The sequence below is a fragment of the Bombus flavifrons genome, chromosome 6, assembly GCF_040668555.2.
Source record: "Bombus flavifrons isolate JBK064 chromosome 6, iyBomFlav1_principal, whole genome shotgun sequence".
Lineage (NCBI taxonomy): Eukaryota > Metazoa > Arthropoda > Insecta > Hymenoptera > Apidae > Bombus > Bombus flavifrons.
Genome location: NC_138447.1, coordinates 1,036,744 through 1,063,944, shown reverse-complemented (window position 1 = coordinate 1,063,944; position 27,201 = coordinate 1,036,744). Strand labels below are relative to the sequence as shown.

Here is a 27,201-nt window from a genome sequence, read left to right as displayed (position 1 = left end):
AATTGTTCAAATATATTCGGATGTCAAATGCGCGATTAAAATATACAGAACTCGAAACGATGTTATATTTTATGTCTCCTTTTCTTTATTTTTAAAATTAGGATACGATCCTAATCCTACGAACGGTTGAAAACTTAAGAGACGCAATGTTGGATTAACAGATCAGACATATGCAAATTTCATACTATTTGGAGAAAAGTAAATGCAAATGACAAAAAAGTTCCTCCTCTGAAAGTCTACTGGCGAAACGTATTCTCTTCAATCTTGATCTTTTTTCGAAGAACACATCGATCACTCAGACACTTCCCGTGGGAAAGTCAAGGAAAAGAGGAAACGGGTGTAGCGAGGCGGAAATGCAACAAAAATGTAATAACGTGATACAGTTAGCAACGAAATGAGGAGAAATCTACCGGATAACATATTCGATAAATGGAGTTAAATTATTATTTGCAAATGTTGTTTCAACATACTTCGACTTCCCTGTTTATGATATTATAACATTTTTAATATCGAACAAATAATTAAAACGGATATGCAATCAAAATTGGAGATCAAACGACTTCGTTGAAGCGTAAGGAATTCCCTTGCGACGAGTTCTAAATTTCCAGTAATTAACTCGGCTGTTAACCAACGCAACCTGCACCGAAAATCCTTGAAATCGATCGCGGCTTTAATGGTGGCTTTAAGGAGTTAGGATGTTTCGGGACTCCCCGTATTAAGATAAATCTAACGAACGGAACAACACGCCTTAAGCGCCTCAAAGAAGCTCGGAAACTCAATTAACTCCGTAACCAATGGGGTAGTTTACCCGCGATTTCACTTTCCCGCTTTCTCTTCTATTCTGCGACTTCCTGTTTATTTTCATTATAATCACATTACAACGTCTCTGACCACGCTTTGTGATTTAAATCACCGTATCGACATAAATATTAAGAACTCTCTTTATGAAGTTGACAGTTTTATTTTATTTCCCCCATATAACTGATTAAAATGATTAATTAGCTAGAAGTCTTAATGAATTTTAAATAAACCAGAAGTAACAGAGATTTATTAAATCCGTTCGACATCGAACATTTGGTATTCTTTCATATTTGACAGTCAGTTCCGCATCGAAATCGCTTAGTGTAAATTAATTAAACGATTCTTAAATCAAATTAATATAAAAGATCCTGATACAGATATAAATTCAAGTAGAAGGTAAACCAACAACCTTGCGCGTGTCAAAGCCAAGAAATTCAATCCCTTCGACCGTGGAGTTCCAAAAACGGTGGTAAAACGACCAAGAAGCGGATTACGACAGCGAAGGGGCTTAAAAGCCGTAAAAATCGTCGACAAAGAGTCGACGAGAAAAGAAACGAGAGGTATGCGCGGACAACGAGTAAAAGAGAAGTCGTGAAAGTACAAGCGGATGCTCGTATACGTGTAAAATCTAAAGAGACGTGGGACCAAGGAGCATAGGAGATCGGAGTTGGGACAGCACGAAGGGTGGGCTCTCTGTAACATCAATATTTCATGTATGCTAACACGCCAGAACTAATAATGCTCCAGCGAGGAAGACCCAAGAATAATATCAGCCACCGGCGTACTCGGTGTTCTCCCTCTCTTCCGCCCGTTTTTCCCCTGGTACCTGGCATCCTTGTTCTGTCTCGACCGTTTCTCTTTCTCCTTCAAAGGATCATGGGCGACCCGCCGAACCGTCTAGCCTAGCCCCTTCCTCTTCCCGTTGTAACACCGTCGTCAACGACAAAGAAAGAGAGAACGACCGAGAGATCGTCCTTTTGCGCCTTGTGCTAAATTTAATCTAACAAAGTGCGAGAGCCTTTTCGAAAATTCGTGTCTCGTTGGCGGGCCGTGCTATCCCCACGCCTCCGGCGCTACATGCTAGCTGCACATACACAGAGACCTAAGTCGTCGTCGATGAGTAGAAGGAATACGGGAGGAAAAGACAAAGAGCTGGAGGCAGGAAGATATGCGACATCGGGCTCGTAAGTCGGAATACGGCGTACTCCTCCGACTGCCGCGGCTTTAAGGAGCGAGTGAGACACTCAAGCGCAAGGGTGAGGTTTGTAATTGGCGCAACATCTGCGGTCTACGGGGTCGCATTAATGCTTGCTTCCCTCAACGCTTCTCCGCTAGAGCTTTCTCTGTTCTGCCGCGTCTCTTTGTTTGGCCTTGTCGTTGTCGTCGTCGTCGTCGTCGTCTTTCTCCCCGTTTCACCGTGCTCTTCTTCGTTTAGCGAGCGTAGTCCTTTTAATTTGTTTCCTCTCCTTTTCTTCTGCTTTTTTCGTTGCTGAATTTTCTTTCTTCCGGTTTTGTTTTCATTCTTGGGCAGATGAATTGAGTCGTAAGCAATTTTTGCCGAGGAAAGATTGCATTCGGGATAGTTAAAAGGAACACGCGTTGCGTTTTTAATTAAGACACAATTAGAATTTTCCAGGAGTTATGTTGTTGAGTAGGAACTATCGGTTAGTTTCGTAAATGGGATGAGAGGAAAGAAAAAGCACCTGAAATCTAGGTAAAAGATTCTGCGTTTGAAAACTTAAACGAATGCTGGTTTACAAAGGTAAAGCCACGGGCATTTACTCGTGCAACTCGTACAACTTGTGCGTGAAGTAACAAACGACACCAAATTTACATTAATCGTGGCCTTAAACATAAAGTGATTGATATATTTAATGCATAAATGTCATAGTAACGTAATTCTATCAAGTTTTATTACAATACATTTAAAATCTTTCTGTCTTCTAGATTTGTTATAGTTTTGCCATTTCTTTAATCTTTTTTTTTTTTGTAACTTCAACGATAATTTCAACTTCATCCCGTATAAAATACTTTGTGCATTTTTTCGCGTTTATTATCTTTTTTCTTCGTATCGTGAAAATCGCAAAATCATACGAAGCATTTTCAGATGAGTAAAGAGTAATTTCTTATTTACCCTTTAACTTTCATTTCGTTTTCCTCTTTCTTCTTTCATTTCCTTCCTTTTCCATTTTAATCCCAACATCTTTTTACTTTTCGATTTTTTATTCTATCATTTTACCGTATACATAGTCTTACACGGTCACCTTTTCCATTTCTTTTCTAGCTTTTTTCTTACTACATACATACTTTACCTTTCTCGTTTTCTATTACCTATAATTATTGATTTTCTATTTTCTTATTTTTCTTTTAACCTAGGACGCAATTTTTTCACATTTCCGTACAAAATATCTTTTTTCGTAAGAATTTTTTGCCACGTTCACTAACTAAAATAAGAGATAAATAACATATTTTTAACATTACTATGTCGAACTTGTTATGTTAAATCATTAAACCCACATATTCTTGATTAAACAAAATATAGATACTAAAGGCTAAGTAAATAATCTTTCAATTTCTATTCAAAAAGGGTAATTCTCTGTTTTAATCAGGCGGATAACGAATTATCGAAATCGCTAAATTGAATTGAAGTTTAACAACACAAATAAATGAATTACTTACAATACATCAAAATCATAATGCTTTAGAATTTTTGTTTTCATTTCTTCTATTTGACTAAGAACCATAAATTTATCATCGAACAAATCGGATTATGAATTCCGTTCCTCGGAAAGATTTATAACGAATTGCTTCTCGTTATGATCAACACAAAAAATAAGGGAACAATTAACAATTATTGTTGGATAGAAATCGGATAACCAATTGATCATCATACGTTTCATCTATTACATTCGACACGTATTAACCAACAGATCGTTGGATAATAACGAAATTATGTACCGCCGCATTAATTACAGACCCATAACTGTTTGTTAGCGTGGCGATTGTTACCCGAATAATTCAACAAATGGAAACTTAATTATCTACAGTTTCCCTATTTCGCTTGAAAGCAGTTATACAAACTCGCTGATTGCTTCTTTCGCCTAAATAAGAAATGTAACATTTACACCTAATATTACACGAAACTGAAAGTGTTCCGAACAGAAATTTACGCTTTAGAGATTAAAGTAGAAATTCTTGTAAGTTTCCTATTGTTCTAAACCGTCTTCTTTAACGTTATTTGTGATACGAACATTTATCTATTTAGAAAAGTTAGAGTATTCATTTTTGCTTCTTTTTTCTTTCTTTTCTCTAATGAGTTTTGGTTCTTTAGCGAGAGCTATATTGTTTTGTTTCAATTACATAAATCTACGCTTATAGTTCACGTTGATATTGTAGCCCTTTAAAACAACATTAAAGAGAATAATATTGTTTTAATTAAAAGCGAATCATATTTCTAATTGAAATAGTAATAAAAAATGCTAACCTGTTGGACGCATTTGTTTTTGACAAAGCCACATTTTCCATCGTAATTTTTCATTGTGGGCGCTAAATAAAAAAGAAAAATAGAAAATAAATGGGATCTAGTATCAGGTCTTCTGTTCTATTCTTCGTTTACCGTTTGTCGAAATTGTGATTTGACACGGTGTTCGACACGGCGGGGCGACAGGAAACATGTATCAAACGCTAATTCGTCAGGGTAGAGTTACAATGGCAGATGTAGTCTGCCTTGGTTTCTGTATCGTGACATCTTCCAAACCACATACACTCTAAGGTGTCCTTTAATTCCCTGGGGAACCGTTGTTCGCCTGTAATTCTGCGGGAGAACATAGAGAGATTGGCTTAGTCGCATGCTTGCATATAGATAAAGCGACTGCTATCCTATCGTAAGCTTGCACATACGACGGGGTTGCTGGCAAGCCAAGAGAGAACGTGGCTGAAATGCCTCGAATGCATCAACGACATCAACACCGAGCTGATTAAATCTCTGGTAGGAAATGATCGTTGCGGAGGCGCTTGGCGCCTTTCTGCCGAATCATAATAAGCGACGACATTCCGCTGATCAGCCGATTTTAATTCCAGCACGTGTTACGCGAACTGGGACTAACATAGAGGAAATTGTATTTGATAAATAAAAAGGAATTATTATAGTCGATTATTAATAATATATCGATTATTATAGTTCTCTTGGCCCTATCTTGATCTTTTCTACAAAATTGGTATTAAATCCAAATATTTTTTTCATGTAGCATCGTACAACTGATATTCGATAGATATTTACAGATAGGCAAGGCACCAAAAAACGAGGGAAATCTTGAGGACCATCAATTAAATGACTTGAAGTATCGTAAATTATGCACGATCGATAAGGAGCGTGAAATTTTAGTTCAGAAACTACCATGGCCCGTTGACAACCTAATTCCATCGATGCTCTCTGTTATCTTTGATTGCCTGGATTTCGAGAATGGTAGATATCTAGATTGACTTAACCGCGCGTGTACGCACTGTCAACATGTTCTACATACTATTGTGCGTGTATATGCGTACAGATCGGCTTAATATTCGCTAAATGGGGTTGGAGGGACGAGTTCAACTGGGTCAATTCTGCCACGAAGTCGATCATGGCGAACGTTGCAAAATTACATGTCCGAAATACGACGTGGAAATTACTCCTGCAGGCATTACGATGTTTACATCCACAAATGTGTACCAACATTTCATGTTCCGCCAGTAAATTTACCCTGACGTTTTATGCTCGAATAGCGGTTATAATAATAAATCTGTTGAAAAAGATAATCTCTAACGAATTATATAAATACCTAATAGTATACATACGCGATTTTGTAATAGAATTTGTGTTTCACGGATATCGAAATTTTAAATACAAACGACATAGGCGATATTATTTTCAGGCGAAGAAGTATCTACTAAAATGTGAAATCTCTGGTTACATAGAAAATGATAATTTGTGGCAAAATTTTCATTTACATCTATGTCAAGAATTAGTAGAAAATACAAACATTACAGAACTGATGTAAAAAAAATTTCATTTGGTTGATCATTTAAACATTTGCGAATATGTAGCATTGTTATAACGTGAATACAATTTTCGCGGTTGAAATTTTAAAATAACACGATTAATGCCACTGTTTGCTCTCGTTTGCGAATTTTTTAAATTATTACAATCCATTGATCGAATTGTTACATCTTTATGCCTTTACTTACTTCGTTTCAATGTAATATCACAAGCTGAAAGCTGACAAACAATATGAACGTGTAGCCGATAAAACGTGGAAACCTCTCTTGAGAACCTGTGTCAGTTATCTGCGTTCGCGGTGGACTGAGCGCCAATAATCTAAACATTCCCCGACATCGAACGGTTGATGATCGATTTTAATCAGCCGCTAAGCAAACGTCAAAAGGTCCAAGTTCGAAACTTCGATCATCTTCGCCACATTAAATAGCAAATAAAAGAACATGACTCGTTTTTTTTTCTTAACCATTAAGCCCTCTCTCTACAAACAGTTTTTGTCAATCGTTTTACTATAAAACGACACATTGTGTATTAAAGTGAAACATGGATAAATGGAACAGTCGAAAAAGTGAGTGCTTTTATTATACGAATTTAATCTTGGGTATAACGCCGTAAACACTGCCGATGACTTTAATATAGCTTTCAGGGAAGCTACATTAAAAGAACAAATAATCTGCCGTTAATGTGAAAATTTTCATTTGGAAAATATAAATGAGTAATCAAAACAAAGGTGGTAGATCAGGAGATGTTACGAATAACGCTCGACTATAGATTCTAATTAATATAATAGTTATAGCTTTATTTCGTGGTGGTTAAAGTATATCAAACTTCAAATGTTCAACGCGATTGACAACAATTTTCGGTAAAATTCACAGTTATGAGTTACGAAATATTTTTTCGAGGCGATAGGACGTGTAGGTATAAAAGGCAAATGTAAATGTCGGAAATGGTAGCAAATAAACAGCAGCGGAGACAAAACATATATCACGGAGCTTTTCAATTCCCCTATGGTGTATTCTATATTCGAGAAGCTTTACAATTGAAATCGACTGAATCGCAAAATCTACCGATTATCAACACGCACTGCATGTTATTGAGTAGAACGCACTCGCAGAGTGGTTTAATATTCGTTGAATGGAGAGGTGGAAGCGGTTGAAATACGAGCTTCATGACATGCCTAAATTCGACAACGATTCGCGATATGAATCGTGCACGCCAGACATGCGACGTATGAATTAGAGCTAAATACTTTGAAAATTCTTCCGTATGATTTCGAGTTTCACACAATTCCTCGAGTAGTTGGGGAAACTGTACGCGTATATAAATTTACTCACTTGATGAATTAAATTTGACAATTTAAATCGAAGTGTTTTTCCTACGAGATGCTCGACTGTATCCCCAAATTTCCATACGAATTTTACTTTCTCATTTTTTTGAAATAACTTTATATTAAATGTTATCGAAAGTGAAAATAATTGTTCGCTCTCTTTATTTACTTCCTGCAGTTATTTTCGAGCAGTCGATTTAACTAAACACCTAACAATTGGGAATCTATCTTCTTCCTGACACAATAGACGTTTGCAGGTAAATATCCCTATTTGTCGATCATAGGGTATTAAGCATCGACTAGCCAGCTGCCTATATAGGCTCAATGTGTACGCAATCACATGCGCATCGATGCTAGCTTAATACTCAGAGTACGAGGGAGGTGGCGGTTCTGTTGGAGCCTAATGATATGTTTATGTCCCACTTAGCTCCTTCTGCTCGAGGAGCACGCGTTCAAACGCACACTCTCGCCATAAATATTAGCAGCTATGCCGTTCTAATTTGCAGTCTTGGAAATTCGTTGCATTTCAAATTTCACGCGTACCACTGCTTTGCAAGGCAGAATGGATGGAAATGAAAGTGTAAAACTGTCCGCTAATGATCCTGCAAAATGTGCACGGCCGAAACGCTCGTTCCGTTGAATTCCGAATCACTCCGTTGACTTTTTAAATTTCTTCTTTCGTATCGCCTTGCGAATCGAGGTTTCGTCAGAAGACTTCGAACCTCGAAGGGGATTTTGTTTGGAAGGTTGTTACGCTCCTGGGAAAATGAGCCGTATGTTATTCTTTTTCGTACAGGAGAAAGTTTATACCAAACACAGGTTTGTGGTTTGTAGTCGAAGCAAGAATGGAAAGTTTAATTGCTCCAAACGGTGTAGGGAATGTCGATAGTGGACCTTTAAAATTTCGTTAACAAGATAATTCCTGTTTGATTCAAAATAATAGTTTGTGGATATGAGTAAATATCGAAATGTCGGAGGAATTTTTCTTGGTTTTTGAAGTTTAATATAAAAGAACCCAAATAGAATTCGGAAACTGTATTTCCCCTTAGCCTTCCAAGTTGTTTCGATTAAAGATGTTTCGATTATACAATTCTTAGTGGATTACACTTTCGTTGTAGTAGCTACCTTGACAGAAGGAAAGCAATAAAATTTGTATAAGATTGTTAAAGAATGCGTCGTGTAAATTTAAATCCATCGGGTGTTAGAAACGCGTGTTCGATAATAAAATTTAGGTACTATAATAACGAAATATAATTGTCAACAATCTTATTAGAACGTTCAATAAAGTTTCGACAGTCTGCTGCGATTTTTGTCTCTCCTAATAACTACGAAATGTTAATCACCTTAACACGTTTTCATTGTTGACGTATTACACGATTCCGTCCCACCTTACAGGCCATTTACACTGCTTAACAATCCTTGAATATAGAACAAGTTATAATGCCGCTTGCCCCTTACTTTCCACATTCGGCTCTGCTATACAGATTGTTTCCTGTTCCGAAATTTAACACAGTACGATGAGAGAGCTTATTGAAATTCTAGCCAGAACGTTCTCCGCGTTCATTGATAAACTTCACACGGCGCTGCATTTTGCATCGTTGAACAGTGGATGTAGCTTAAATAACAAATTTATGTAAACAGAAATACCTTTTATGAACTTTGAGTTGTTAAAAGAAATAGGCAACGAAATTACTAAATTAAAGTTGAAGATTTGAACCCTTTCACGGCATAAGTCATAAACAAGAACATTAATCGTGTCTTTTGTTGGTTAAAAAGACTTCCCAATTTTCAAAATTTTAATTAAATATTTTTTGTTATAATTTTATACTAAGGAATAGTATCCCTTGGGACTAGGAAGTAATTTTTAATTAAACGAAAGCATTGGAGCGAAAAAATTCCGTATACGTAACAGAGTTAATCCAAACTAGATAATCGCCTGAAAGAGTAAAAAAATGTAGAATCGTCAAATATAAGCGCAAGAGGGAGATCGCGAAAACTGAATATGAACAACTTCAAACGTGAAAAAACGTGATCAGGATATTCACTCGTCTAACTTTAATAAAGAAAGTAAAACTAAGTAAAATTCTTCTACCAAAAATATGCGAATTACAAAACCGAATATTGCAAATATTCAAAGTAATTACGAATAAGTAATTCCAAGAAGCATCGACAAGCATTCTCCTTGGGCGTTCCATGTATACGATACACCACACGATATACTGTCGCCGCTAATGTTTGGTTGAGATTTGCATATGTCTGTCTGGCCTATCCATTCCTCGGTACGCCGGTGTGTCTCACCTTGTTGTCCCTCGACGTGTATACGACCGGTTAGATCCGACTCTCGTACTTCTGTATCGGGAGTAGACGCTATTATACACACAGCCGGCGAACAAGTGACTCACAGCGCACGCGTGTGTACCAGGATGATCGCCCATTATCTCGTCCGAAATAGGGTATTGTGCCAAGAGCCTGTTCCTCTGCAAGCTTTCCTCCACTTGCCAACCAGTGCAGACATCGCGCGTTCCTTTAGCCGACCAACTTACAAAATCTAATCACCAGGTCACCAAGACAAAGCGGCGGGTTCGATCAGGCTATACCGGAGGCTTAAGTAGCGACTCTTCTCTCTCTCTTCCCCCCCCCCTCTCTCTCTCTCTCTCTCGGTGCTGACAGGGTTTATCGATATTGTTTCAACGAGGACAATTCTCGGGGCCGTAAATTTCGCCACTATGCTTCCGGCTTCTATGGAATTGAAATACGACGAGCAGAGACGGCGATCTGGCTCGTCACATTCGAGTCCAAGCTTCTTTTGGCAAAGAACTCGCTCGGTGGAGATGGTTCGAGGATAGCTCGAGGGCTAGAGCTCGTTTGTATAGGGATCGAAAGCGGTAAGGAGCGCAGGATGGTTAGTTGCGATTGTTGGTACGGTTTCGCGATGCGAGAATTTTAGCTTTTGAATGTTTGAAATCGTTGCGGAAGAGTCTCGACTAGTCAGCGTATTATCTGACACGTTTGTTACCGAAAGGAAGAAAGCAGAGAAGAAGAATCGACGTTGATGAAGAATTTGGACATGTGTCTATTATACTTCACGCCTCATTGTCGTAAAGATGATATGTACCTCGTAAAAAATTAGGTTCCGAAACGTGAAAGGTGGTAGCTTAAAAAGAAGCTTTATTTAATGGAAGAAATTGGGAAAAATGAGATTTACTCGCAATGAAGATAAAAAATCCACAGAAAATACATTGGAATGCAGGCTTCGTTTACATTCACGTCAAATCTGCATTCTATCAAGTTCCGAGCTGAAACTAATCAAACCAGTTCCAAAATTCCGACCCTAAACGCGAGATTGCGAGTCAGACGAAGAATGTGATCAAGCACGGACACGTTTTTTCCACGCAGGCGAACCCGGTGGAACCAGTCGAAACCAAAATCGGTAACGAGAAATGCAGAGATCCGTGAACGGATTCTGTTGACGTCAGTGGGGCTAGCAAGCACGTGATGCCCGTCAATGAGATCCTTCCTGCGGGAAATTCGGTTCTCCCGGTCCGTTGGTTGATGTATGCAAATGGAACCCGCGTTGTAACTACAAAATTTCTAGTCGTCGCTGACTCCACCTAGTCGCGAGGTGCACGCGGCCACGAGAATTATATCAACGAAAAAGTTGTTCCCTGAGCGACTTCTCTCTCTGTCTGTCATTCCATCACTCCCGCCTTTCTCTTTCTCTCTCTCTCTCTCTCTCTCTCTCCCTCCCTCCCTCCCTCCCTCCCTCCCTCCCTCCCTATCTTTCTCTGTTAGTTCCTCTCGGTACGTAGTTAACGTGTGCTAGTTTCATTACTTGATTTGATCCGGTGGACTGGCCCGTGACAAGCGCGCCAGCGTGAAACGGCTCCAGGACGATGCAGTGGATAAGGGAATTGTGTTTACTCGTAGTTTGCATACTAGTTACCGCGTTTGCCACCCACTTTACGCATAACAGCCCCGTAAACATCTTCAACGAGGGGCCACTTGAAAGTACTAGTCCCTTTGTCCGTGTTCCCTTTGCACCTCCGGCCACTTCCTTCCATTCTTTAACTCGCCGCGTTCTAACTCTGTCTCCTGCGCTTTCTCTCTATTCTATTCGCGTTAACTATTGTTTCGAGTCATCCTTTGTCACTGTTCGCAATCGCTCGCTATGCATTCCACTAGGACAGGATGCTGGCTGGATTTAGATCGCAACTGCGGGGAATTATGTTTAACCATGCTTGACAAGAGCGAATGTCTCGTTATCAACTTTTCGCGATCGCGAAACTTTCTTTGGATTTCTAAAAACAGGCTATTTTTATATTTTTACATTTACTACGTATATTACGACTTTCGTAATTTAAATAATGTCTGCTATTAAAATCATTTTTAAGTAACCGAATCGTGGAGGTGAAATACGAAATGTAGATGTAGAAAAACAAATGTTTAGTCAAGAATCCTAAAGAATAGGCAAAAATATATTTTTGCTATAATCACTTTCTTAAAAAGAAATGTTTCGAAACGATTTTTCGATAATACTCTTGGACTTGAAATTGCACTGCCGACACAAATGACAAATAATACAGATAAAAAAAAAAGAAAATGTAAAATGTATCCAGACTTTCCAGTTCACGACATACCCACGCGTAATCCGATTTCAACGGATAACAATTTAACGTTTCACGTTTCATCCATTTTCGACTCCGTTTTCAACGATTTCGAGCATACAATAAACAACTGCCTCCGTCTTTCCTCTGTATCTCTGTTTCGTCAAATATTATTTCCAACGAAAGTTCGATGAAACGCCATGGAGTGGATAAAACACGAAACGAAACGAAACGGAACGAAATGGCCAGGGTTCGTTCGGGTGCTAACGTTAAAACTTTTGATATTTGCATTTAATTTGGCGACCGCTATATTTTCATTTAAAACGGGTTCCTGGCTACGATACGTAGTTACAGCCCAGTGTAATTTCATTGTATGTCAAGCCCATTTAGAGCGGCCGGTTGTTTTTGCTTGCAGGTAATAAATTCCAGTCGAACCTCAGCGAGATCGGCAAGTCTGAGCAAAAATCGAGCGACCTAGATAGGAAAAGAAACTACAATTGGACCCCAGACAGCGGTAAGCTCTGTTGTTACGTGCAACAATTGCGAAGTAATTTAAAACGAGACAGCCTGACAAACACGGCTAACATTCTCTCCACTTTCTTGTTTCCTGGTTTCTTTTCTTCAAGCATCGACGATAGCAGTGCTTGACATTGACTTTCTCGACTATGTACGCCGTCGTATTTGTAACGCATCGTATAGCACATGATTTCTTATTATTTGGTTTAAACGAGGAAATGGACTTGCATATAAATGGTATTTTCATTGACCGGGATTTATACGATTAATATCGTCGGAACTGTTAAACCTGAATTTCGTGTTGAAGGGTTATCGCTTCTCGAAGCTTTTGTCGGGAATTCGCTCGGGATTAAGTTCCTATTGAAGTTATCGTTCTTGTTGGATTAAGTTCTTACAAAGCAAAACGGGAATGAAATTTTGTGTCATACAACTTGACGTGGTTTTATTTTTTACGAGGGAGTTACTCACCTCCTTAAAGTTTAATTCTGATCAAGGTTTTTAAAGAATATGTAGAAGCCCTATTTATAAGCGTAAAAAATTATAATTATCTAGGAATTAGAAATATCTACGAGTAATCCTGTATCATCCACTATAAGCGTTCGAAGAAAATTTCCATTCGCACGATAATTACAACGTGGCAAGCTAGTCCAGACCACTGGCAATTTCTCACCACGATAAAGAATCATTCCATTCAAAAGTATTCAATGCCCAATCAACATTTACCCAAGCAGACATTGCCAATATTATTGAAAGAAATCGTCGACTTTCTCGATACAACCAAGAATACCCGAACGACAATAAGAACGACGATGGCATCAGTGAACGAACGACGAACAGTGTCTCGCCGATCGGGAGAATTCTTCCTTGGCTGCTCATTAATGAACAAAGTCGTTCGATGTCTCCGTTTCCAAGTCAGAAAAATTAATAATAACCTCGAACACCGATATCGGACGAGTTTGCCGGATGAGCCGAGACGAGAGGAGCCGGTTCATGTTAAAATCGAAGCCTGATATCAGCCATAGTCGAACCTATTGAAATCTAACTTGAATAGTGGCCGACGTGGCAAATGAGTAGGCTGAAGGAAACAAAACCTCCGCAGCTCTTTTGCGAAGTTGCGGTTTATCCGGCATTTCGTGGCGCTACAGTGGCATTTAAATGACAGAGGCTGGAACATCGGCTGCGGGTCAAGCTTAGCACTAGCTAGAATTCCTCGAGGCCTGCGGCATTATTGAAATATTTCTTTCCGAACCGGTACTTGCAATTCCTCGGTCCAGGCTATCTTTCCATCTCGATCCAACCTGCTCTCTGTTAGAATGGACAGAGAGAAGTCGCCCTCCCCTTCCACTATCGATACAGCCGGTCTCTGCAGCGGTGGTTTCTTTTTAAAAGGAATTTGCATAATGGGAAAGTGTGAAAATCCGTTTTCTCCGCGGGCTCGATCTCGATAGTCCCGTGGAAGTAGGTAATTTCGTTGGAGGAAAGCTAGAGGACGAAAAAGAGGAAAGAAAAGAGTGGAAAAAGAAGAAAGAGAGTAGAGAACGACGGGAACGCGGCTGTGGAACCGCGTCGCACAAGCTTCCACAACTTGATAAGTACTTCTAGTTCCTTGGTAGCTCGGGAACCTCGTTGTATCGAAGGTCGAACGCGACACCCTTCTCTCCCAGTCTACCTTTACGTTAAATTCGTTTTCGAACTGCGAGTCAGAGCCAAACGATATCGAGCTGTTCCGAACTGTCTCGCGCAGCAATCGTCCAACCATAATACCTTGCTAGTTTCTAAAGACGAAGGTTTCATCCAACCGGTTCTCAGCGCTTTATTAGATTTCGTTATGCATTCGATTTCGTTAAACAAGTCTTTTAATAGATTCCTTATCGCGAATTTGAATGAACGGTTTACTTTTTCGTTTCTCCTATACCTTATAATAATATAATATACCTATATAATAACTTACGTAATGGGAAAACCATACATAACCATCGCCACGACGAAGATAAGAAGACAAGTATCATTATCTTAGCATGTGTATATAGCTGTGCAGATATATAAATTTGATTAAAAAACGGAGCAAGACTTTTCGATAAAATTTTACTCTTGTACCTAGAGTATACGAAATAAAATAGTTACGGATAGGATATTCTGTGCACAGCTATTTTCATGATCAAGAGGATAACGTTGTAGCAAAAGCGTTAAAAAAGAAAATCTCAGTGGAAACAAAAGAGTACTTGGTATGAAAAATTGAAGAGCATCTAAAAAGAAATGCGATGTTAATAGATTTTTTAAACATTATTTTTTCTATAAATATATTTCTCAAGTCTGTTGAGATATATAGAAGCATTTGAAAATCAGTGGAGTAATTGTCATAGATAACTTATTAATTCACGCGTTGTAAAATTAATAATAAAATCGAAAAAATATTTTAAATAATTAAACAAAAATGTTCGTCATTTAAATTCCAATGTAAAAATACAACAAATTTAAACGACCAGAAGTACGGGAAACGCTACTCATGAATTATCTATCTGATCGCAGGAAACTCGTGTTTCAAATGAAATGGTTAGCGGCATAAAAAAACACACCGAACAGACAAAACGAAAATGTAGAATGGATACGTTAGATTGGAACGAAATGTACAAAATCAACATCGTTTCGTTTATTGACAGTAGTCGTCGAGCTCATTGTTGCTCCAGCCTTTTCCTGCTTGCTAGTGTTCAAAACATTGTTTTTACCATTTTAGCCGAAATTATAGTGGTTCTGTCGTAAATTCAATTGAACCGACACGAGTAAATACAGCTTATAATTTCAACATTTTTTAAACAGAATATTAACATTTCTCGATATAATATATTGCCAGGGTCCTCCGTATTCAAAATATATATAGAACGAACAATGACATGACTGCATTAGCTTTCAGTAACAAAACAATGTGATTATATTTACCGCATATAATACTCAGCATGTGCGTGTCTATTTACGAATAAATACAGTTTAATATCTTTTTCAGTATTTTTTAAATCCCACTGACTTTTATTCGCATAAAATGCTATCATTTCAATAATATTCTAATTATAGACTGTTCAAATAAAACAGGAATTTTAGACTAATGATGTTTGAATAATGGTACACAACTTTACAGTATTAAAAAATAGATTGCTTATTAATCACAAACGACTGGTACGAACATGTCTCAATCAGTTCGTATCAACTGCTTTTTCAACCGTTACTTTCGAAACGATCAGACTTGCATTCTCAAAGACCCTAATTCTTCAACAAGCATACACCACTAAAAATCGCGCATATTACCATTAAAAAAAAAAGGCGTGGCTCGATTAGCGGCGCGGGAAAAGAAGGAGGCCGCCGCGCTGCGGCGAAAGCCGCAAAACCACGTTGTAAAAAGTCGACGAAGAAAAACAGAGAGGCGAGGCATGGCAGAGAAAACGCCGGTGCAAAACCGATGAAATGAGGAACCGTCCCAAGAGGGATCCGAAAGGAAAAGGAGATAGGAGAGACGAAGAAACGTCAACGTGGTGACTGCCGAGTAGTCCGAGAAACAAACAGAAAATGAACAGAAGAGAGCCCGGTCGGGGGATGATTGGGGCGAGGGCCCAGCGAGTTGTTTCTGATTTGTAATTAGAGATGAGTGGGACCAGAGGAATACATCTCCCTCGAAGCGAGTAATGGCTGAGAGTATGGGCCAGGCCAACCGGAAGAATAACCAACTTCCCCTCCCTTGTTTGCCTCTCTTCGTCCACTTGGGCTCGTCTACTTTTTCCTGTCCGTTTGCCAGTACTCATCCTTCATCGTTGGCGTCTCGTCTCGCCAGAAAAGATGATTCTTTGCAGCCCGTCTTTCCGCCGGAACAACGGCCAGATATTTTCAACGAGAATTTCTTGATTGTCGAGCAACCCTTTTGGGGCAACTGACGCGATTTTTACGGTCCCGATCCACGCCCGCCTCCCCGATTTCCTGCGGTTCCTATCTCTTCCTCGGTCGTTTTAATACATCGAGAACGGTGAGCTAGGCGTTGCTTCCTTCTTCTTTTTTATTTCTTTCTTTTTTCACTTTCTTACTTTCCATGGGTAGCTAAAGAAAGAACAGAAAGCTTGTATTTTAATAATTGTCAAATTTGCGTGGAAAGATAGCATGATACTTGATTATTTGTAAAGCCTTTATTTTCACCTCCGTAAGAAATCTAGAAACATATCGGACTAAATATATAGCAGAAAGCAATGAAAACACCGAATTTTCATCTGGTCACATCTTATAATCTCTATCTTAAACGAGAAGAATTGTAAAAGATTTCTAAAACTGAATATCTTACTTTACTTTCCATTTATTCCTGTAGAAGTTTCTAACGATATCTACATTCTATTTTCAGACTCAGCCGTCAACATGACAACGACTGGACTGCTTCTGATGATCGCTCTGATCGTGGTGTCGATCATTCGATAAGCAAATAGAAATAGACGCGTCGGACGTCGATCATCTGGATTTCATTTGCGAAATATAAAAGAATAAGAAGTCAGAAACCAATACGACTGTCAGAAAGACACAGATGGTACACGACAACACCAGCACACATATATACACGTACATGAGAAAGAAGGAAGAATGACTGAGTAGTTAGTGTCATATTAAAACACGAATGAGGAAAAAGATTAATAATAAGAATAATAATTACGCGTGCCAAGTCAGTGTAGCGCAGTGTCCAAGAAGACAAATGAGATGAGAAATCGTGCAATAGGAAATGAATATCTATCGATTAATCGATATGCACGAGACATGAAAGGTAAAGAAGGGTGGGCAAATCACAAAGTGCAACGACTATCGCTTTCAGTGTAACATATTGTATAACGCCAAATGTCGCCACGAAGAACGCGCCAACGATCTCGAGCTCCGCTGAAAGTCTTCAACCTGTTCGGGTTCAAAACTAATCTCGCGGAATTCTATTTTAGAATTTCTTTACTTGAGCCTGATTGTTTTTTTATTCCATACCAGAACAAAACTGATTTTCTTAAAGTTAATATTTCATCTTCCGAATCAGCAACTTCAAAATTATTTTCATAATCGATGTTTCCTTCTGCACTGATAACAAAAGAATAAAGACCAGTGATGTAAGCGTAAACTGTCCCCGCCATCGATTTCGTTTTTCTATTTTTCCTCTTTGAATGATTCTCTCCCCCTCTTTATTCTGCCTGCGAAGTGTTCCATCTCCACCATCCCTTACCTCAGTTCTTCTCTTTTCTTTCTAACAGCCGTTCCTTACACCAAATCGCGGATCCCATCTGGATAGTTGAGATTAAAACGTCAGATTCGGCATAGAGGACGTTCTTCCATGAAAAAACAAAGAAAAAAAAAAAGAAATGGAGAGTACAAACGTCAAACGAACATCAAAGGTAAAGGAATATTAAAGACGGAATATTATTAATTGAAAATATCATTAAATTCCAAGGATAGAATACTGACCGATAATATTTTTGTTACATTCTGGTCACATATTCTTCTTATCGAGTATTTTTTATTAAGTTTTGAATACATTTTGTTGATTATCATTTAATTTATTTTTCATAAACACAATTAGTAAACAACTAAGGTTTTGCACTCGCACAGGTTCGACGATGTAATTTTAGAACAAATTAAACCGGGGATCTGCGATTACCAAGGAATTAATTAAATGAAGGAAAAGAAAAGAAAAGAGAAAAGCGACGCACCGAGGCATCTTTTCGTCATGATTAAATTTCGTTGAGGTGTCCACGTTGACCAGACAGCTGCTCAAATTCTACGTATAGTATCGAGATGAAAGGAATATCGAAACGCTTAAAACGGAAAAAATGAAAAACAGAGTATATATAAATAACGTGTAGGTATCGATTAAGTGACGATGAAAACGTTTAGACATAAAGAAATTTTATTCTTACTGCCGGAGCTTCATTAGTTTTGCATTAGGACGTAAAGCGTTTTTATCGAATCCTAAAAACACCAAAACCCTTTCACGAATAATTTTGCAGGTTTATCGACGACGAGAAATACCACTCACAAAATTTCGATTTCAAACCAGCTTTAACCATTGATTGTAATCACGAACGTTAATTTTGACGATTTACGTTCAAAAAAAGAAATGAAAATAAAATATAAAATAATGTTGCTGCCTGCTGGAGCAATTTTTACAATGGAAATTAATAACGTGAAATAAAAGGTATCGTGCGGAACCTTTTAATCGATTTTAATCCATCAAGGGCGCTACAACCTCGAATACCCGAAAACGCAAATTAACTGTAATTCCGCACGCATTAAAATGCCCCTGAAAAAGACCCTTTCGAGAAATAGGTATGTATCGGTATTTCAATGAAAAAAAAATAGCTAAATAATAACTATGAATAGGAATGAAAATTCCGTTTCAATTACATAGAGAGATTACATATTTTGAAATTCAAATAGTTTTTAATTCTATCTAATCGTAAAGATAATCAAAAACATACACGATGTACACCTGGAGTGCTGCAAAAATTTCTTTAATACGAATTCCTAATATTAGGTTATCCGAAAAGTTTCTTTCGTTTTATGAGAAAATAATAGACGCACGACGTTTTTGTTTTATATTATTTTGTCGAATTATGTACGACCCATTTTGTTCTGTTGAGATAAACACCGCGACATTTCATAGACTTGGTTTCACGTTTGTATGAAGGTGCATCGTTATAAAAAACACGTTTGCGAAAGAAACACACTTTCCAGACAACCTAATAGTATTGTTGAGTTTCTTTTAAAGAATTTAATTACATAAATAAATAACCTTAATTTACAATATAACGTAAATTAGAGCAGAAAATCGATTGAAAAATTAAACAAGATTCTATGATAGTTCCATCGAACGAACGATCTTTCACAAATCCTCGTATATTGCGAATCAAGAACAACATTGACAAAGTCGCATCATACAGACATAACCTTCCGTTAATTCATCACGCGATTAATTTATTCACCTGTTAATTAAGGAGGTTCGGAATTTCTCTGTAAACGCGCAACACCGCTGCGGGACTGCGCTAGTTTAAAGCGGACTTCGAACTACTTAGGAATATCCATTATTCAGCGTACATCTTGTTTAAAGCAACAGGTTTGAGAGTCCCGTAGCTCGACGCGAACGGGTTAAAGCCCATGATGGATTAAAGAAGGGTAGCTCAAGGATTATGCTGACTTACTATCGGCAGATCTTTAAATTTCGTCATCAACTCAATGTATCGAGCTGCTTTGCAAACAATGAAACTCAATTTTGAACATTCGTGCTTCTACCTTCTCTTCTAACTAAACAATTTCATAATTTCTGTGTAGAAATTGTACACACGTGGAAAATATACAATACAATAGTAGAGCTGATAGACGAAACTCTTTGTATATAATACTTTTCAGCAATTAAAAGTACAGCTAAATTATTATCTTTGTTGATATAAAAAACAGGGCGAAAGGGAGAAAATATTTTTGAGAAAAATTTGAAGAAATTGTTCCGAAGATAAATAATACTTTTCTTTTGTAACGAATAAACAAATGTAGATAGCACGCGTTGAAGTTCACTTTTTCTTTCTAGAGGTCTCTATCGAACTGCGGCAGGTTTGCTTTTCTCGCAAGAATATTTTGATCGAAACAGAGCGTTGTAATCTCTTGAATAGTTTGTATTGTTATTACGAGCCTCCGTGTGTCGATAAAAATTGAGGAAGCTACCGATATTCCAATTGCAGATTACGAAATCCCACCCAAAGTATCACGCGAAATAAACATTATAGAATTCAAGTAGAATATATGCAATAAACACTGAACTGTGCTGATATTGCAGTTTTATTCTTATAATAATATTTATAGACGATTATCAATTATCCGATTATCATTTCAACCATTTTATTTTTAAACAACTTACCTCTCCTTGTCGAATTCAATTGTTTCGAAGAATCCGAATGGAACGCGAAGTTTCAGTTCATTCGAATTATCTTCCGTTGATCCTGTTTCGATTTTTATTGTAATTTCACATATTGAACAAGCACTTCATAGTTAACGCAGTTCAGCTCGCGGCGAGAAAGAAGAAGCGTGATTTCGCGCCCTATATTCCTCTTGAACTAATTTCTACAGATACAGAGAACGATGGCGCATACTATACATTATACGAATATCGGCCTGAGTATAATAACGTTCGACTCGTCATGCTGGCGGATCCTGTAAATACGAGTACATAGACTAAATAAGTAAATAGACACGGGAAGAGAGAAACGAAACGAAGAGTCCTCGCGATGCTGTTGAATTCGTGACCATTTTATTCGTGCCTCGAGAGTTTACTTCGAGAAACATGGAAAACTGTTGAGAATTTTCTTGTATCGCGACAACTTTTTGTTCTGGTTTGCATTGAATTTAGAGTAAATATACCGAGGCGTTCGGTTAGGAATTGAGTTATGGTCGCCCTCGTACAAGCGAAATGATGCAAGTGACTTGAATTCGATTGTTCTTCGCTTAAAGTACATTGTTAAATGTGAAAATCTAAGTGATATGTAGTTTTCTATAACTGAACAAGAAATAAAATATGGAAGCATCTCCAAAATATCGATAATTATAATTGTATAATTATGAATCTATCTAGAGAAAACAATAATCGACTATCAACGCGAATAAATATTGCGATTGTCATTTCACGTGGGGTAAAAAGCTACTCCTTTACAATTGTTTCTCAAAGAAAAGATGTTTCATCAAAATAAAAAGTTAAAAGTTTCATGGCGATGAACGTATCATAAATCAACCAAAGTATTTGGAACTAATTAATATTTCAAATTGTGCTGTGAATTTTGAAAAAAGATGCACTCGTAACTTTTATGTGTACATACAGTTTACAAATTCACAAGTAACTTTCATAACAGACTTTTGAAAAATAGTTAAATAACGTAAAAAGGACATTTACCAATCTTATCAAGCTTATCTACATTTCCATTGTCCCAAAAACATCCTGAAAGAGGAACTTGCATTGCAGCATTTACATAAACTCTGAACTCTGTAACTTTCGAACTTGAGAACTGACGAACTTCAAATTCAGAAATTCTTCAAGTTAATGAACTCAATACTGCTTAAAAATTTCGGAAGTTTGCGTTCCTATCTTCCACATCGATGCACATATCGATGAAAGTGAATCCAAGGAAAGAATTACGAAAAATATAATAAAACATAATGCGTCGTAAAGAAAAGGGAAATGTCGTGCGACTTCACAAAAATAGAAAAGGACATTATACGGAATTATTTTATTAAGTGGAACAACATAGAAGCGTACATATACCTGTAGATAGTAGAATTTAAAAATGTCATCAAGGCTGAATTTATTTTTGAACATGTAACTAAAAAAGTATCCGATACTGAAACGTAGCTACTAAAAGTAGCTTACAGCCCAAAAATTAATACACGATTTCGACTCGAATGTAAATACATGTCCCTTGCATTTTCATGATTGAAGAAAATACTTCGATGAGAAACAATCCAATTCCAGACTCTTGAATCGCATCCTTTGCAAGATGCTTCCGTTCGGTCGTTCAATTTTGCCGGATTTTATACGGCTGTTGTAAACAAGCGTGTGTGTCAGGGAGGAAATAATACCATAGGGGAATATTTTGACCTTAGCATGTAACGTGTAACGAAATCGACGCGAAGAACAGTCGTCTTAGCGGTTAAGTTATTTTAAGTGGTCGGTCACATCGTTTTCGCTCGAAGCTCGATAAGAAGCTCTAAATCTAAGTTAATCTAAAATTAAACGAAAACTCAACACGGTATTTTGTCAGGGTAACGTCGGAAACGGAAGTTTGTACATCGAAATTCTCTCCTTTCGCTTGAACTCATTATGCTAGATGTATTAATTAGTCAGTTCCTCCATATATATGTTTCTAAAACGGTTAGCAGAATTGAAAGAAATTGTACCTACTAACAATTGTTGTTTAGTTAAGCATTTTACGACCTAGTATTATTATTCCTCGAAAAATAACTTTACCAAAATACGTGGATTGTATTTATTTATTATATTTTATAGAAAATCAATTATGAATATTTGTATTTGTTTAATCGTAACTATTAGCAATTTATACATAATTATTTTCTAGAAAACGTAAAAACTGTGATTGTTTCGCAATTTAAGAGGTCAAACGTGTAGTTAGTTGACTGGATAAATTTTTAAGCGGAAGGATAAAAGTCATGTACAATTTTTCCAGACCTGATACTCGAGACGTGCTTCTTTCGAATTTCGAGACAAAAAGATACTATCGAAACTTGAATGCATAAAACGAATTAAACGCGAAGATATATATGTATACATAACACAGAATATAAATATATAAATATAAATATACGAATTAAGAGGGACTATTGAGTAATGATATATCATATGTATATATATATATATATATATATATATATTTATATATATATATATACACACACATATATATATATTTATATATATATACACATATATATATTTATATATATATATATTATATGTTACATGATATATTATTATAATATTATTATGCTTTGCGCCGTTGAGTTGAATGTTGTTATTTACATGAGAAAAGAAATGAAAAAAGTTCTTATGGATACACTCGACATATGTAATAAAATGTGGGCGAAGTAATTGCTCTGAAAAAAATCGTGTGTTATTTTTTCATCATTAATACTATACTTAACCCTTGGATATTTTCAAAACACCTTCGAGAAAAGCTTTTACAAATCCCTTTTTTTTATATGTTCAATCTTCGATGTTTTGTAAGAATATCTTGATCAGAAAGAACACAATCAACTTCTGTAATTATCGGGACTAAAATTTTATTTATCGCATAGAGAAAGTTTGGCTGATGTTTTAGGTTCCATTTGAAAATTCTATTTGCATTCGAAGCATCACCGACAGCGAAAGCAGCGGATGCTGAGAAAATGAAATAATTAATTTCGTGATATTGCAGCAGCAGTGCCTACGTTGATTTGTATTTAACTGCTTTGCCACGTCAGCGAACATAAATCCTTAATTACTCCGTGCTTACGATCGTTGCTTCGCTTTCATGACATGCCGCTGATGTAGCGATACAAAAAATTTCAAATATGGAGAAATATTCAACATCGACATCAATTTCATCCTCTTAAAACGGAAATTTCTCATGTTACATTTATTTCGAAGATTCAGTTCGATACCATTATAACGAACATATCAACGAATAATTTTGCACGTAAAAATAATTTTAATAATTTGTATTATTATCCCTAACAAATTTTTTAATATTAGAATTGCATAAAACGGAAAGAAACTTCAAACTTCAAATATGTAATTTATTCTGTTGAAAACAATGTTTTGCTCGCCCCTTTTAGATAACAGCGAAAGTTAGAACATCGCGCAAATATGACTGTATCTGTAAAAGTAAATTACAATTATGTACCGAAATGGTACATTAAATTTACGAGATATTAACTGGATTTTATTTTTGTTGGCTCCGTTATTCCAGTAGTGATAGTAATGTTCCTTAAATATGTGTAGAAATGATGTACATATCTTGATAGCGCAATAACGTCACCGCGCAAATAGGTTTAGAATCGTGCAATATTGATTAATTAAGGATATAATTTTCAAAAAATAGTATTGCTGATATGTCATACATTTTAATACTATTTAAATGCAATTTCAATAATAAAAACTTAATTTTTGTTAAATGTAGAAGGAAGCTGGAAATATGTCCCACCGAATTCAAACAGAAACTGAAATGAATGTTCAAGTAATATATAATTTTTTGTTGTTGTACATATATTACATTTACAATTGGCTCTGTTGAATCAACCTGCAAATTTGATGAATATCGTGTGTGTGTGTGAATAACACTCAATCGTGTTTCCACTGCATTTCCTTATTTTTCATTTCAGTAACTTGTATGGTTTCGTTCTCTTCAATTGTCTGGCTCTTAAAATTTGTGTCAGGTGTTTAGCTAATTCGTTAGAATGTATCCCTAGTTCGTTACTATATGCTGCTGCAAATGATTGAATCTGTTTGTTTTTACGTATTTTATTCCTAGATATTTATGGACAGCTCTCCGCTGAGGTACCGTGGGACAGCTGTTATTGTTCTTAAGGATTTGTTTTGAAATCTCTGTATAATATTCGTATTACAAATTTATGTTTTGATTTTATAAAATTCTACCAAATATAACGAATAATATTTTAATATACCTACATGAAGAAAGTTTAATATCATAAAATAACATCTCGATTCACAACCTGTTTCATAATATTGCATATTAAAGAAAATTACACTCATTAAATTTTTAATATTTTAACGTAATAACATTGGGTATTATAATCAATTCCATGATATTTTGATTTCATTAATTTACTAATTAACAAAGATAAAAGAAGAATATTTTTCTCATAAAAAGAACTAACAGCGCTAAATACAAAACAGCAAGATCTCCATTAACCTAATTAATAGATTGGAAGACAAACAAGTTAAATGGAGGCCCACCGAATAATCGAGACTTGGGGAAAATTGTACTACAAAGTCTCTTTACAGGCACTCGTATAATTAATTTTCGGTATTAATTTTGCACGACGTCATTCTGCAAATTATATACTACTCGTATTAATCCCGCCATACGTTAAATTCTTAACGCTGTTTTAATTCTGCACATTGGTTTTATCAATTTCCTCTATTTTATTTTATACATTCTTGATACATATTTTTATCCTGTTAGTGATTCCTCAAAAATACCTTGACGAAAGGTTTAGGCAATCATCCATAGCCGTAACCGACGTTTTGCGTTATGACGCAAGGTTGAATGACAGTGGACAAAATTTGTTGGATTTATGAGACCTAAGGGGAGTTCTGAATCACAAATTCCATCGCGTTGATGACGCGACTTTGTTAAAAACCCTTCTCTCCGAAAAGGGAATCTTTCTACATTCTCGTTTTTTACACCTAGCCAATCAACCTCGGTGAGCGATAAAATTCAACGACAGGCGACAACTCTACGTGCACGGTCCTGAGTAGACTAACAGAGAATCGAGATAAGTGTCGTCGGGGAAAATCCACGGACGAGTCGAGTCTCTATCTAAGATCGGCAGATTAAACGGCGAGGGTGGCGTGTGTTTGCCATGGCTAGAGATAGGTGCGTGAAAGTTAAGCAACGAGCACATGTCTGGCCAAGTAGCGGGTGTTGGCACCGCCGGAAGGTATATCGCCCTTTACACAATATTTCGCAGGGTTATTGCCAGCGATGTTGTAACAGCCGGTTCACCACCCGCATACTAACCGGAGGATTAATTCACACCAGATCCAAAGTCGGCTTACTGACAACCGTCTGACTTTTCTCGGACAGCCGCTGGCTTTTCGACTTCGGCCCGCGGGGTTACCTCGCCGATACCTCACCGCGATTATGAGTCAGGCCTCGATAAACCAGGGGATCCCGAAGTTTCGACGTGCTTGGCTGTCTCGGTTCTGACAGAATTTCTTGTGTTCACCAGTAAGGTTATAAGAAGTATATCGAAGTTTTTTTTCTGAAGTTTCACCAAGTACTGGTCTTAATACTTTGAAATCATTAGGATTCCTTAACTCTTCGAATTTCCATGCTATACACCTTTTTCTCACAAATAAAAGTTTAGTTAAAGGAAATGATATTTTTTGAAACTGAATACTATAAATCTTTATCCTATTACAATTAATATCATCAAAGTTATTATCGAAAACAATTTTATAGATAGAAAATATTTCACTCCAGGAATACTATCAACATTATTCAAACAACATATTTATTCGATTTTTTCGAGTATAAAACCGTACAACTGAAAAGCATCGTATTCGTCCCAGCTGTCGTTCCAATATTTCTATATTCGTTAAATCAGAATCAAGGATGAAGCTTCAATTAGCTCCGGCTGAGGTGATATGGAACTCAAAAGAAAAGCAAATATTCAGACATATTAGGACACGTGACATTGAAATAGGCGGAAGGTGCAGAAATCGGGGTTACTTAGAGAAATGGAAGCTTCGCGCTACCCGTGCACGCACAATCGGCCAAGCAACAACGCGTTTACGTGAAAACTGTTGCGGCGCACGACATTAAGTGGTCATGGTAAAATTAGAAAATGATAGCCACCCTCTGACCCGCATATTCGCGCGTGCGCACTTCGCTGCAGTTTTACGATAAAATAACTCACGATTGCCTATTACATTGAAATTTAAACTAACGGCGCGATGAACGTGAGTTGGAAATATAAACGTTTCGAGAATTGACACAATATTTCCGCCGCGACATATTTATCAGTACACCCAATATTTACGGGGAAACAAAGTCGCGTTGCAACGTAACGCCTGCCCACGTGTTCTAATTAGATTTACACAACGTAAGAAGGACCATTTGCTCTGATTTTTTCATGAGCCTGTGTACAATGGTATTATTTATATAATCATGTATGGAATACCTGCCTTGTCTATGTATATACGTATGCAATACCTGTATGTCTTTGAACTTTGATTACGCTTTCCACTCGGGCAAAACGAAAGGACCGATTACAAAGCTCGTGTATATTATTTATATTTATTTGAAAATTTATCATTGTACGAAATATCGAGTCGCCAAGTAAGTAAAAACGGATTACTTACCGAAACAATTCATTCCAAGAAAGGTAAAGAAACTGGTCGCTTATTAAATTGTACGCAAAGGCAATCAACAATATCGTAGCAAAATCGCGCTCCGTGTTTTTCCAAACATTTACAGCTTCACCATCGATCGCTCAAAACTCAGCAATTCCAACGAGAAAGCTCCCTCTGAAAACCTATAAATGTCCCAAATCGTGTATCGAATAACGTCCAACGAAAACGCAGCAATAAACACTGTATAATACATATGGTACATGTATGTATAAAAAAGAAAAAAAAGAGC

General features: G+C 37.0%; 1 protein-coding gene across 5 annotated transcripts in view; it reads left to right on the top strand.

Annotated features, from left to right (window-relative positions):
* Positions 1–22,911, top strand: part of LOC138180724 (lachesin) — a 299,803-nt gene extending 276,892 nt beyond the window's left edge. For 3 of the 5 annotated variants that reach the window (XM_069114824.1, XM_069114825.1, XM_069114823.1), the window contains 2 exons: positions 12,180–12,278; positions 16,656–22,911. In XM_069114824.1, coding sequence (XP_068970925.1) covers positions 12,180–12,278; positions 16,656–16,729 — 173 coding nt within the window. In that variant the 3' untranslated portion in view covers positions 16,730–22,911. Of the gene's footprint in view, positions 1–101; positions 1,047–12,179; positions 12,279–16,655 lie in introns of those variants that run through there. The other 2 variants (XM_069114826.1, XM_069114827.1) reach the window with 2 other exon arrangements.
* Positions 22,912–27,201: the final 4,290 nt, after the last annotated feature.